General features: G+C 39.1%; 1 protein-coding gene and 1 long non-coding RNA gene across 2 annotated transcripts; both read right to left on the bottom strand.

The window, feature by feature from the left end:
• Positions 1 to 2,222: 2,222 nt before the first annotated feature.
• On the bottom strand, positions 2,223 to 3,666 carry aplnr2 (apelin receptor 2). The gene has a single exon (XM_030137467.1). It carries the CDS (start codon positions 3,639 to 3,641, stop codon positions 2,223 to 2,225), a length of 1,419 nt encoding a protein of 472 aa, XP_029993327.1. The 5' UTR covers positions 3,642 to 3,666.
• Positions 3,667 to 10,574: 6,908 nt separating this feature from the next.
• On the bottom strand, positions 10,575 to 10,992 carry LOC115421543 (uncharacterized). Its single transcript, XR_003935699.1, has 2 exons — positions 10,887 to 10,992; positions 10,575 to 10,773 (listed from the first exon to the last, which is right to left on the bottom strand). It is a non-coding gene; the product is annotated as an uncharacterized LOC115421543 (long non-coding RNA).
• Between the last annotated feature and the right edge of the window lie 4,442 nt (positions 10,993 to 15,434).

The following is a 15,434-nucleotide window of genomic DNA, read 5'->3' as shown; positions in this document are numbered from 1 at the left end:
GAAAAGTAAAGCTGCGTTCAATGCAACTCGGACTTTGGAAAATCCACCTATTACTACAAATAAGTGACAGATCCTTAAAGTGAGCGTGTTGTATCTCCTAGGGCAGTTTTTCAACCTTTGGGTCGCCTGGAATTCAAATGTGGTCTCCTGAAATTTCTAGTAATTGATAAAAAAAAAAAAGAAGGGAAAAAAATTACTAATAAACAATATATGGTGAGTTGAGAGAATCCATTAAAGACATGACAAACTCTGAAGCTGAAACTGAAGCACTGTGGTTCTGTTTATCTATCAAATGTTCATTGTGGTCGGTTTAAGATGTTGCAGCTCTTTCATAATTCATAGTTTGAGTTATTGTTTGTTCAGTATTAATTGTCAGCCTTGTAAATCCAAGCTGGACTGACTGTACATATCCTGACCAAGGAAAAAAAAATTCTCACTTTGTGCAGTAATCTACACCTGGCTTTTCTGCCTCCGTCCATAATAATATACATTATATAGACTAAGTGTTGTCTAAAATTAATGTTTATTTGCAACATAGTATAGCAAACTGTTAATACTGATTTTAATGCTTAGTGCTGACCATAAGTTTTCTTTTCTTGGCTCCTCACAACTGTTATTTTGCAAGACACCTGTGTCCTTCAAAACATGAATGTTTCTCTCAGTCAGCTTCTCAATTCTGCATATTGTAAGCTACTTTATCTATAGCTCTCTCAGTTCTGGAATTCAACAAAGAGTTACTTTCCAAACTTCCCAGAATGACTCCAAGGTCTTACATTCTGTCCTGTGTCCATCTGACATTCTTTCTTTACTTAGCAACAGTATCATACGTCATATTCACCAATCCCATGTAAGCTTAGCACAGCCTCTATTAGTTAGACTGATTTTCTTTATTAGGTAGAACTGACTTTTGAGAGAGGGCGAAGCTTCGTCTGTTAGTTTTCTCATTTGTGCACAAATAAACGGATTGCCTGATTGAAGCAAATCCATTCTCCATGAAGTCTTTGTTGTTTTCCAACCATCACAAAACTATTACATGATCAAAAACAAATTCATTTTAGCAAAAAAAAAAGTCTCCGTTTTGAATGTCTGGGGTCGGCAGAAATTTGTGATGTTAAAATGGGGTCATGAGCCAAAAAAGGTTGGGAACCACTGTCTTAGGGCAAGACATTTATAAACAAGTGAATACCCCCCACTCTGCTGCCCAACATTTTTTCTCTCCTGCTCACTGCTACCCTGCCTAGTCAAGAATTCATTGAGAATTTTCAATTAAAGTTAATTGTAAACTAGATTAAACTGTAAATTGCTGTCCTTATTGGGTAGTTCAGTCAAATCAAGACAATCATTATTCTGCTCAGGTTTCAACTGTGTCAATCAGATCGCACTTGGGTGAATAATCTTTGAAAAATCAGTTGGATACATTTTCCAAAATGTGTAAAAAATCCAAATTGAAATATCCAGAGGGTCAACCATGACATGTTTGTACACTGAGAGATTTTACCCTTTGACAATTGTGTGTAACAAGTGGTACCTTTAGCTATTTATCAACTTGTGAATCAAAAAGGAACATTATGTTAGACACCAACATGTTCTGAGTTTTTTTTAAGAGCATAACTGGAAAACCAGAAGTTTCATCAAATCTTTTAATTTTCATTTATTTCCTTAAAATGCACTATTACTTCTAACATATATTTCTGTTTTGATAAGGTTTTGTTCATATATCCATCTATTTTAGCAAGCCTAAAGCCCACAGTTACATATTTATCATGTTTATTCTCAACTAGATAAATTGAGTTGAGACATATTGTTTGTTTACCAGATTTTTATTTTATTAATAACCCTACAATGAAACCAGTGCAACAAACATACAATGACAATGCAATATATAGTAGTGCAAAATATACAAACAGATCATATGACAAGAGCCAAAAACATTAATTTGTTTGGCATAGATTATTTTTGAGCAAATCTCTTGGGAAATGGTGGCATTTTTCCCATGAGAACTGCACAGAATATAAAAATATCGAATGAAACTGTAGTTTCTTTAAAAGGAAACCTGTATAAGTCACATTATTCATTATTCAGTCACATAAATTCAGTCTTGTGGAGATGTTTATTGTTCTGAAAAACCCATCAAATACATAACATCTGCAAGTTTGATTTCATTGAAAGCCCCAGTCATCTCTTTGGTGTGTGTCCTGTGTCCTTTCACAGATAAAACCCACCTATCCCAGCCTCTCCTCCTCTGTCCTGTCTGCTGTTTCCTCCTGGGTTCTTGTGGGAAAACCTGAGCTCCTTTCATCTTTCCCTCCTTTTCTTTCATCCTGTTTACCTTTCCCTTTCTCTGCTTTTGTTCTGGTAACGCAGCACAAGAGGAGTGATCTGCATTTGTTCCGAAACGCTGGGTCACAGGCAGCATAGAGCAGAGGGTTAAGGCAGGAGTTGAGGTAAGCTAAACAGGTGACATATGGGTGAGCACTAAGCAGCATCTGATCTAAAGAGCAGGAGTATGGGATAAACCCGAACTCCACTAACATAGACAACGTCTTATTTACATGCAGAGGCAGCCAGCACAGGAAGAATGCCATCACCAAAGTAACAATGACCCTGAGGAGCCTTTGCTGGCGCCTGCGGTCAGGACGAGGACCCCGTCCAAAATGTTTGCTGAGGAGCTGGGCCAAAGAACAGTAACAGACCAGCAAAATGACAAGAGGCAAAATGAAGCCAATCAGTGTTGACTTCAGGCTCAGAGCTGCTGCCCACCACATCTCTGCCTGCTCCCGCTCAGTCTCCTCCAGCTCTGGACCCATCAGTATGGAGTAATCCATCTGGCAGGAGAGGAAAACTGATCCAGAGTCAGTTGGATGAACTGACTCAGCCTGCCAATCATTTTCTGGACCTGGGTCGAGCTCCACCTCCCTGACAGAGCGCAGCAGGAAACCTGGAAATGCAAGAATACCTGCAAGGAGCCACACTCCCCCTAGAATTAACAAAGCCCTGGTGGGACAGCTTTGTTGGACCTGATGGCCAGAGTGTCGGCGTCCTGTCAGAACCCAGTACCTTTCCACACTGAGCATGCTCAGACTGAACACACTGGCATACATGTTGAGAGCAGTGAGGAAGCTACTAATCTGGCAGAGTGGTTGTCCAAATGGCCAGTGGTATCCCATTCCTGTGTAGACGGCCCACAGAGGGAGGGTCACCAGGAAACAGAGGTCAGCTAATGCCAAACTGGCGATTAAAGAGTCTGTTAGTGACCGAGAGGGACGAGGGAGATATGGAGGATGTGAGGAGGTGGAAGAATGAGAGGAGGGTCTGTGTGGTTCAGAGGATTGTCCACAGCTTTTCTTATTATCTTTCCCGTCTCCGTTAATGTTCTGCTCAGTGCTTCTGCGACACAACTTTCCAACTCCACTTTTGTCACCCCTCCTTGTTCTTCTTCTCTCAGACCGGTCCAGGTACACCCAAAGCACTAATCCGTTGCCAAGGCAACCAACCACAAATGCCAACAGGTAAACAGCTGGAATAATGGAGAAGGAAGGAGACCAGTCGCTGTAGTCACAGTGGAAGAAGGAGGGAGGAGAAGGAGAAGGAGTGGGAGATGAGACGAGGCCTGTGCCTGTCGTCTGTTCTTCCATCTCCATAGTGGAATCTCCAAATTGCCAAGGCTTTAGTTGTGGATGAATTTGTCTCTTTTCGGTTCCTACTCAATTGTTGGATGCAGCAGAATGACCTAGAAATATAGCAAAATGTATTTAGATCCTTAAACCTTAGAGCAGAAATATTATGAATACTGTGCACATGGATTAAATTTCCTTAGCATGTAATTTTAATTTACCTGTTGGACATATGCTGTTGCAAACAGCAACTATAACCTAAAATGTATCCTGTGATTTATGCCACAGCGGCATAAGAAATGAACATAAGACTTCTACTGCTGCTCGAGTCCTCACTAAGACCAAGAGAGTGGACCACATCAGCCCAGTTCTGAGGTCTCTACACTGGCTCCCTGTCTCTCAGAGAATAGACTTCAAAATTCTCTTACTAGCATATAAAGCACAGAATGGTTTAGGCCCAAAATACATTAGAGACCTTCTAGTCCAGTATGAACCATCCAGACCACTCAGGTCATCTGGTGCAGGTCTGCTCTGTGTTCCCAAAGTCAGAACTAAACATGGAGAATCAGCGTTCAGTTTCTATGCTCCGTATATCTGGAACAAACTACCAGAAAATATCAGGTCTGCTGAGAGTCTGAGTTCTTTTAAGTCCAGGTTAAAGACTCACCTGTTCACTGCTGCCTTTGACTAAAAGGCTTTTGACTTTTTAAATTTTATATTCTCTTTGAAACTCTGCACTGCAACTTTACTTTAATATGTGTGTGTTTTATTTTTATTTTATTTTATTTTATTTTGATTTTATGTGTTGTTTTCTTACTCGCTGTTTTTAATCACCTTTTATATGTTTCTTTTATAATGTTTTAAATGTGTTTCTTTTTGTTTCTTTTATTTCAATGTCCTGTGTGAAGCACCTTGAATTGCCTTGTTGCTGAAATGTGTTATACAAATAAACTTGCCTTGCCTTGCCTTGCCTTCTACTGTAAAATAATGCATATTCTCTCTTGATAAATTGAATGTTTTGTCGGTTTTGCAATCCTTCTGTAACAGGTGATGATGAATAATTTTAAATACACTTATGTAGAGAAATTGTTGCAGTGACAATATTTTATTTGATCAAAACTATTATTAGACTGATTAAAGTTTGCTCTAAAAGCAAAATACTTTTCGGTTCATTCTTTGTAATTTCCTTTAACTGAAATTTATATTCATTAAATTATAGTATACGGTATATTCACTGAGTTTTATCTTGAGTTTAATTTGATTTTATCATTTTTAACTACATTGTTTTTAGTTGTGTGAAGCACTTTGAGCTGCCTTTCTTGCATAAAAAGTGCTACAGAATAAAGATAATTATTTTCTGATTAGAAATAGTGTAGTTTATATTTGGATTATTGCCCCAAACTGATATAATATGTTGCATAAAACATAAATTACGATAATCATAATGAAAACTTACCTCAGATTCTTGTGAAGTTACTACAAATGTGATCATGATGAAGCAAGAAACCTCCTTTGAGCCCACATCTCTCTTCTCACTTTTTCCTTCCAACTTCTTCTGCTCCACTTTTTCAACTGAAGAAGGTGTGTCTGCTTCTTACTCTGAATTTATACCCCCGTCCCATTCACAAATTCCCAAACTGAAGACCCTTTCACTTGTCCTCAAACCAGACCACCCCGGCTGAAAGTTACGAGACCTACAAACACCCCCTCCCCAGGACAAATACCCACACCTCCCAAGAGACACAATAACCCCCACAACCTCCCCCTACGTGCACACACAAACCCCAGACACACAAACGCATACACAAACAACCCCAGTGCCAGGAGCCATCTATATTCTCAGACACATCCAAATGCACAAACTCAAATGTGTGGAAACGCAAACGCACTCTGTTTTCTGTGTCACCAACTCAAACATACAGTGTATACAGTGGTCAAATGTAACAACCCACACTGAGGGCAAAGAGAGCCTTACAGCCCTTATATTCCAGGTCAGACTACAATATCAGAACAGAGGAGTCAATGCATGAGGGAGCCTTCATGAATAAATATAATAGGACTTTAACCCATGATTTGTTTGTAAGTCAATAGCTTTTAAGTGCAAGTGCAGTACAGCTCGTCCCACAGCTGTGTTAGCTTTTGCATGAGACCACCACTTCTGAAACAAAAAGAAGTGTCACATTATCTGAATACTGTCTCTGATGCATTTTTGCTCCTACAGAAATAAATGCATAGAAAATATAAATGTTGTATGTTGGATTAGCAGTTGTTGGAATCTCTCATAACCATAAATTATGCAAAAAAAGATGAAATGGACATTATTGCCTTCTCAACATAGCAAAACATTTATAAAAAAAAAAAAAAAAAAGGTAAAAAGAAATAGAAGTGAAAGAAAAAGAAAAAGAAATAATAAAAAAATAACAGTAGACAAATCTGCTTATTCACAATTACATCCTGCTTGCAAAATGTTGACATTTGGTGTTATTAATATTATTAGAGAGTACACAAGTATATATAGCACGCCAAAAAAATGTGTATGGGAAAACTGCACTAAAGCATTTTTGTAGTTTAGAGTATTTTAAGTCTAAGTATTTAACCATGGGGCCCCATACTACTTGACATTTTGATGGTTGATCCCTCAAATTGTATTCAATCTTCTCTAAATTTAGAAAGAGTATGAGGTTGCTAAGCCGTTAAGATGGTTTTGGGGTGGTTGCTTATTTCCAAGAGTATTTGTCTTCTAGCTAGTAATGTTGAGAAGGCAATAATGTCCATTTCATTTTTTTTTTTTTTTTTTGCATAATTTATGGTTAAGAGAGATTCCAAAAATGGCTAATCCAACATTTAGCATGTATATTTTCTATGCATTTATTTCTGTAGGAGCAAAAAAGGCATCAGAGACAGTATTCAGATAATGTGACACTTCTTTTTGTTTCAGAAGTGGTGGTCTCATGCAAAAGCTAACACAGCTGTGGGACGAGCTGTACTGCACTTGCACTTAAAAGCTGTTGACTTACAAACAAATCATGGGTTAAAGTCCTATTATATTTTTATTCATGAAGGCTGCCTCATGCGTTCACTCCTCTGTTCTGATATTGCAGTCTGACCATGAATATATGTGACAATAATAATATTGTTGTTATTATCTCTACTGCGCCATGGACAAAGAAAGTATGTCATGTAGAACCAGGGGTGGGGGTATGAGGGGCTGGGAAGAATGGCCATGTTTAGGCTTATGCTTTTGAAAATGAATGTGCGAATGTTCAATATTACTTAAATTTGCATCAAAAGATTATAAATAAATATGTACCAAAAAAAAGAAAAAAAAGAAAAAGAAAATATAAATGTGATAAGAGGACAATATTCCAAAGTAGTGTATGAACTTATTTATAAAACAAATATGTTAGAGCTTAGAAGCTGTACAATAACTTTGCTCTTATATTGTTCTGTATTCCCTTTTAAAACCATCCATTACTGACCCAACTGTTCCAATGTGTCAAATTATAACAAAAAATAACATTTCATCACAACTGAAGAGCCATATTCTGTCTTCAGGCTAAAGGAGTAGCATATAAACTAAATGTATTTTGCAGTAGAAAGTTCATTATTTCATGATATATAACAGTCATATCTTTATTTCTGTTTTTTTTTTTTTTTTTTTTTTTTTTTTAAACAAACCTTTCCTTGTTTTCTGTGTTTGCTATAATATTGAATCTTGTTCTTTAGTAGGTGAAGTGAAATTTGATACATGAAAGTTTAATGTGCATCCCAACAGGCACTGTTGCTGCTGTCAGTAGATGTTATGAGAGAGTGAAGAACAACACAATAAAAACACAGACAGCTGAAAGTTAAAATTAAAATTCAATTTATTGGAAAATTGTTTTCTTTGGGATTCCAGAGTCCAGCAGCTGCCACTAATAAAACTAGGAAAAATATATGACATTAAAGACAATTTCACAAAAACAGATAGATAGATAGATAGATAGATAGATAGATAGATAGATAGATAGATAGATAGATAGATAGATAGATAGATAGATAGATAGATAGATAGATAGATAGATAGATAGATAGATAGATAGATAGATAGATAGATAGATAGATAGATAGATAGATAGATAGATAGATAGATAGATAGATAGATAGATAGATAGATAGATGCTGTAATAGTAAACAGGAAGTTTTTGTTTTCCACAAGGGCAGAGGTCACGCTGCCGTCAACCTGTTGTTATGGGAACAGATGTTTTCAAAAACATTCCAGTCTTTTCTCAACTGGTTTACACACACACACACACACACACACACACACACACCTACACACACACACATATATATATGACACACATGTTGTCCCTATATATGATGAAATCCCTTGAGAAATGTTAAACCAATAGAGTTCTCCAGACACATCTCTGAACATCAGACTACAAAACGTGCTAAAAACATGGACTATGTTTTGTCTGAACACTATGTCCAGGTTACCCATGACTCTGCTGTATCTCTAAGGATCTGGTGTATTGAACAGTTTCATCTTTTCTAGACATGGAGTTCCACTTATATGCATCTTATACACATACCACAGTGAAGTCTGTTGCTATAAATGAAGACCTGAATCTGTCATGTTACCTTAAATCAAGTCACAAGTAAAGAAATCTTTAATATCTGGATTAACTTGAACTTTAAATTCTCACAGAGTCAAGTTCTTTGGTGTTGATGATGTTATTCATGTGTATATTTTGAATGAAAACACATAGATTTGATAGATTCTGCTTCTCTTGAATGAATTAAATCAGGGGTTTTTTTCATCAACATGATCATTTTTATTTTTTATCATGACATATCCGATAACAGCATACATGGTCAGCAGTGACTAAAACATAAAATGTAGCCAACAGTTTAGTGAGCATGTCAGAGGCAGTGTTTTCTCTTCCCTTTATTGAAGAGAGATCATGTTAACTGGACACAAAATGTTTCGGTTACAGAGTACGCCTAATATACAGGGGTTGGACAAAATATTGGAAACACCTTCACCTCAAGATGATAATGCCCCAATCCATACAGCTAGAATTGTTAAAGAATGGCATGAGGAACATTCTAATGAAGTTGACCATCTCGTATGGCCGGCACAGTCCCCAGACCTCAACATTATTGAGCATTTATGGTCAGTTTTAGAGATTCAAGTAAGACGTCCATTTCCACCGCCATCATCTCTAAAAGAGTTGGAGGGTATTCTAACTGAAGAATGGCTTAAAATTCCTTTGGAAACAATTCACAAGTTGTATGAATCAATACCTCGGAAAATTGAGGCTCTAATTGCCGCAAAAGGCGGACCTACACCATATTAAATTATATTTTGTTGATTTTTTTAAGGTGTTTCCATTATTTTGTCCAACCCCTGTACCTGTCACTTGTCAATATAGTCATAATATTGTGGTTGTCATGTTTTTTTCAGCTTCTGTGAGTGTATCCACTTTGTGTGTGATTTAGTTGACTGTGTGACTGAATATATTTTATTGAAAAATCAAACCTAATAATAAAGAGTTCATATGTCAATATACATCTAGAAAATGTTGTTAGTGTCATATATATCAATGTGATCAAGTGATAGAAATATATGATAAATGATGTACAATATAACAGTTAACATGGTTAAAACTGAATATACTTCATTGAAATATCAAACAAAAAAATTAAAGACTACATATGTGACAAGTTAACATATGAACTCTTCAAGAAAGGGAAGAGAAAACACTGCCTTTGAGATGATCACGACTTTTAGTACACGTTGTTTTTGACTGCGGTCACGCCAACCCTGATTCTCTTCTGCATGGTCCAGCCAGCCCCTGGTGTTTTTCATGTGCACTATTTATCTGATAATTACGGTAAAGTAAGTTGGGTAAAACTGTTTTGAGGCTATTTTTAACATGAAATAAAATCTTTTTCCTCCATAAGTATTTCACAAATCTGGTATTTTTGGTATTAGTACTTCATATACTATTAGTGCAAACACTATGAACTACTTTTACTGTGTACTTTTGGAGTAATCATTCTCCAAAATTTACATTGTGAGATTTTTCACAAATATTTGTTTCCTTTTATATTTCTTCAGTTTATATAATATATAATATAAATATAATTAACCTCTTGGAAGAACTCGTTAAGCTTTATAGTTTGGTTGTTTACACAAATGGGTCAAGTTTTCTGTTCTGTAAAACCATCAGTAATAAAATAGAACTCAATTATTACACATAACTAATATTAACAATGACGTATTCCAACCTGTGAGACTTATACGAAAGGAAATTTACAAACAGTAACATGTACAGACACAATTTTTGTTAAATGTTTGAAGAGGTTTTACAACTATTACAGTAGTATTAGTTAACTACTTCCTTGCTGACCAGTTTACATTTAAATACTAAATCTACAGTTTCTAACTCTATAGCTTGTTGTGGACGCCTTGAAAAACGTTTGAACTTTAGCCCTTTAACCCTCCATGAAGATCGAAGCATTATTAAAAAAAAGGATTTGTTTGACATTGATTGACTATGTAAACCTGGAGATATTATTAATAAATAAATAGTTACCTGTATATGTTTTCATAGTAAAAAAAAAGAATGTTTTTTTTTTTTTTTCACAAATTGAATTGTATAACTTTTGTGTATTTTTTGGGTCCTATATGATACTAAAATAAGACAAAGTGTAAAAGAATTATCAGATAATATTGGTGAAATAGCACGGGAAAAAATCTACCAAACATGAGTATAGTTAACATTTTCTATGTGTTCTATAAAGGCAAAATCAGAAGTATTGAAAAATGGCCAAAATAGGCTCAGATCCCTAAGGGTTCAACACCTTCTTCCACTACAAACCACTAGATAAGTGGGTACAATCCACTCATGAAATGAGTGTTCTATAAAACCTCCGTCTTGGTTCTTTTACAAAAACAGAAGAAAAAGATGAAGTTCATGTGGTTTATTGTAGTTACAGTTTCAGGTTAAATGTTTGTCCACAGTGGGGTCATTTTGGCTTTTTGTGGGATGGTCTGGTCTGGGGTCTGGGGTCTGGGGTCTGGGGTCTGGGGTCTGGGGTCTGGGGTCTCTGCTCCTCCTCACAGGTCCACTGCTGACGTCTCCTCTGAAGTCTTCTACACCCACATCTAGAAACATCAAGAAAGAATCATTAAACATCGTGTGGAGATAGAAGAATGATTTCATGATGCGTTTTTGTAAATGTGGGTCCTGAGGAAACAGGAAGTGGATTTGTACCGACCTCTGGATCTACTGGATCTGATGGAAAAATGACCCCTGATGGATGAACGGCTCCATCAGATAGGCCTTCCTTGTCCTCCATCCATCTTCTTCCACTTTATTCGGGTACTGAAAAAAAAAAGGAACAAGATAGTTGTTGATTAATTCACATTGTACTTGAGCTTTGACAAAATTAAAAAAAATATGAAATCCACTCAACACATGACCTGGATTGTTGTGGATCACAAGCCCTATTGCCATGTCCTCACTGGACATGACACCTATGACACCAGGTCTACATCCAGACTGGTCCTGCTCCTGTGGTCTCTCTCCCCTGGTCTGCTACAAAAATGATGGAAGAAAAAATGAACAAATGACCCAAAATATAGAGAAAATTATCAACTAAAATACACCCACATGACCAAGATACTCAATAAAATGAACAGTAATTTCCAAAAGAATCAAATGCGTCACCTGTCTAACTGCAGGGGTTCCACAGTTGTGACCTGGTGTGTCCTGGGTTGGCTGATGGATGAACGACCCCATCAGATAGGCCTTCCTTGTCCGCCATCCATCTTCTTCCACTTTATCCGGGTCCGGGTTGCAGGCACTGAAAAAAAAAAAAAAAGGAACAAGAAAGTTGTTGATTAATTCACATTGTACTTTAGCTTTGACAAAATGAAAAAAAAAAAATGAAATCCAACTCAACACATGACCTGGATTGTTGTGGATCACAAGCCCTATTGCCATGTCCTCACTGGACATGACACCTATGACACCAGGTCTACATCCAGACTGGTCCTGCTCCTGTGGTCTCTCTCCCCTGGTCTGCTACAAAAATGATGGAAGAAAAAATGAACAAATGACCCAAAATATTGAGAAAATTATCAACAAAAACACACACATGACCAAGATATTCAATAAAACGAACAGCAATTTCCAAAAGAATCAAATGCGTCACCTGTCTGACTGCAGGGGTTCCACAGTTGTGACCTGGTGTGTCCTGGGTTGGCTGATGGATGAACGACTCCATCAGATAGCCCTTCCTTGTCCTCCATCCAACTTCTTCCACTTTATCCGGGTCCGGGTTGCGTGCCCTGAAAAAAAAACAAAACAAAACAAGAAAGTTTACATCAATTCACATTGTACTTGAGCTTTGACAAAATAAAAAAAATATGAAATCCAAATGAACAAATGACCTGGATTGTTGTGGATCACAAGCCCTATTGCCATGTCCTCACTGGACATGACACCTATGACAACAGGTCTACATCCGGTCTGGTCCTGCTCCTGTGGTCTCTCTCCCCTGGTCTGCTACAAAAATGATGGAAGAAAAAATAAACAAATGACCCAAAATATACAGAAAATTGTCAACAAAAACACACATGACCAAGATACTCAATAAAATGAACAGTAATTTCCAAAAGAATCAGTTAAATGCATCACCTGTCTAACTGCAGGTTCCACAGCTTTGACCTGGTGTGTCCTGGGCTGGCTGCTGGTCTGTCCTGGGTCGGCTGCATGGGTACAGGGGCTTCTGGCTTCTGGTGACTTCAAACTCCTGAAACATAAGAGACATCTGCACAATATCAAGTCAAGGTGAAAATACACAAAGATTCTCAACACTTCTTACTCCAACGGAAAAATGAAAAAAAAGAAGAAATGAGACGCCGGAGCCTGTGCGTATGTCTCTCTGGTGCGGAGGGCAGAGAACTGCCGCTCCGCTCTGAAACCTCAGGGGGAGCCTGGGTGCTGGAGGTAGAGGGCAGAAGCCTGAGTCTCTCCTGTGAGAGGCACCTGGGTCTGCGCCGGCGCCTGCGTCTCTGCTGTGCAGATGGCAGGTGGCTGCCCCTCCGCTCCAGGAACTCAGAGGGAACCTGGTAGCTCCAGGTAGAGGACAGAGAACTGCTGCTCTGCTCTGGCCACTCAGTGGGAACCTGAGAGCTGGAGGTAGAGGCCAGGGGACTGCCACTCCGCTCTGGAACCTCAGAGGGCACCTGGGGACTGGAGGTAGAGGACAGGCGTTTATACCTACGTACCTCCCATGCAAGGCGTCTGCGCCTGAGCGTCTCCCGTGCAGAGGGCAGGGGCATGCCGCTCAACCCCAGGGACACAAGGAGTGCCTGGGGCTCCAAGGTAGACAGCCTGCGTATGTTCTGACGTCTCTGCGATAGGAGGCATCTGCGCATGCGTCTCTCCCATGCGGTGGACAGGGTGCTGCCGCTCTGCCTTGGTCCGGAGGTAGAGGACAGGCGCCTGTCCCTGCGTGTCTGCCGTGCGAGGCGTCTCTCCCGTGCGAAGCGTATGCGCTTGCGCCACTCTCGTACAGAGGGCAGGGGTCTTCCACTCCGCGCAGGATGCTCCAGACACTCAGGGTTGGGTTGAAGGCTGGGAAGAAAGCAGCAGTGCACCATTGGCTGTAAGGGAAGAAAATAAGATAAGCATTAAAGGAGAAATAATTTTCAGTTCAAGGTAGATAAAGTTAGTGTGTATTCAATGATAAGGCTTGATATTAAAAAACCCAATTGAGAGTATGGATACTTATATAACAAATATCTATTTTCGTAGCATATCTTTCTTACTAAAATTTATTATTTAACCCGGCAATGAAAATGTCTCTTTCAAAGTTTTGTTTTAACATTAAAGCATTGTATGACATTCATCATCAGTTTTTCTAACAATTCTGTAAAACTTGAGTTCTTCTTAAAACTTGGGCCTGATTTACTAAAGGTTTGCGTAAAAACATGCGCAAACTTGACTGCGCACACAAAAACATGTTGAAGCTTATTTACTAACGGGGCGCACTGAGGTTTGCACCTCTCAAATGGGCAAAATAGCTCCCGCAACCCATTTAGCGCGTCTGGCCTGATGAATATGCAATATGGGCGTTTCTGCCAGAATGCCTAAAATTATTGGGAGGGGTAAATGCAAATATGTATTTAGTGTGTAATGTGATTTACTAAACCTGAAACGGATTGCGGTGGCTGATTTTGCGTCTATATTTAGTGTGTCTGAAAGGCGGGTTTTAAATGGCACAGCTTCACGCAAAATTGGCTGCAGGTGTTACAGCGAGGAGGCGCATAGGCACAACCAAAGGCAACACAGAACTAATCTGTTCTTTCATGTCAACATTTTTGGAATGACGGGAGAAAACAATAATGATTGACATATGAGACATTTGGCCCCCCACTTTATGGGCCTGCCCCCCATGCCCAGTTCCACCAGTGGCACCATTAGCCCAGGACAACTCCTGACAGACATCTCTCTCTCTCTGTCTCTCAAGGGAGACGTAATGGGAGGGGTCCTAGCGCTGCACAACACACACACACACATACACATGCACACACACACACAAACAGGGCTGTCCACAGTGTTGTGACTGGACTCCTGAACCAGCTACTGTATATAAGCGTTTTTTTGTTTTTTTTTTAATCATGCCCACAGACTTAAAAGTTTTCATTCACCATACATTCACCATACAGAGCACATAAAGACAGAAGGTGTTTATTTCACTAATAACACACTTCACTGCTGATAAACAACAACAGAGAAATACCTTTTCACCCCTCTGTGTGGAAAAAGAACAACTTCATATTTCTGAGTGCTGGGATATCCCAGAACACTTTTTACAGCACTGTCTCCATGACAACAACCAGTAGCACACGCAAAATCCTCATTTAATTAGGGTGGGCTTCAGACTTTGCCTGTTGTCATTTGCAGGAAATCTGAGTTGATCACCCCTGACACACAAATCAATAGCACGCGCATATTTTAGCGCGTGCAAGCACATTTGCGCCCCTTATTTGTGATCTTAGTAAATCGGGCTTTAAGTGTCAGGAATCCCTTCGTGTTTCTGTGATTCCACACCCGAATCACTTCCCTCACGGTGAACAAGTTGGAAATGTACTCCAACCCCAGCAGTCCATTAGTTTCCATACCAAACATAAGGCTCACTGGCCTTTTCCCAGTTGCACACAGTCCAGTATGGGCCAAACAGGAAACACACACACAGCTTCACTGCTTCTGCGGATGAGGAAGTGATGCAGCTGTGGAATCCCACTGAACACTATCGGGTTCCTGACACTTAGGCTATCACTGGGGTTGGACAGATTTGGTGAAAAACTGGTGAGGAATGTCATTCGCTGCTTTAATTCTATTTCTATTTTAGCCTTAGCCCGTTGCTAAAACCTAGTTATGCTAACATAGCTGACTGTTGCTAATACTATTTTGAATGCCTTTCCTACCGTTCCCATAGCCATCTTCTGGTGGTCTCTTGTGGTCGTGGTCCCTGGACGGTGGTCTGTGGTGGGTGCTGTGTTCCGGTCCTTGGCCCTTGGTTCTCTTCTTCGGTTCTGGTTGTTGATGCTAGCGTAAAAGCCGCGGTCAAATCTCTGTGAGCTCAAATGTCTGCGTTTCTCTCTCTTGACAAGATTGAAATGCAACGGTTCGAACTCCGTCCCGTTATATTTACTGTCCACAGTAACCTAGCAACAGGAGAATTCTAATGGAATGTTTACATTTTTCCCTGTTTCTCAGATTTTCGATAATACACCGTTTATGATACATGTTG

The sequence above is a fragment of the Sphaeramia orbicularis genome, chromosome 6 (assembly GCF_902148855.1).
Source record: "Sphaeramia orbicularis chromosome 6, fSphaOr1.1, whole genome shotgun sequence".
In the NCBI taxonomy this organism is placed as follows: Eukaryota; Metazoa; Chordata; class Actinopteri; order Kurtiformes; family Apogonidae; genus Sphaeramia; species Sphaeramia orbicularis.
Note: the sequence above shows the minus strand (reverse complement) of the source record. Positions and strands in the feature narration are given on the sequence as shown.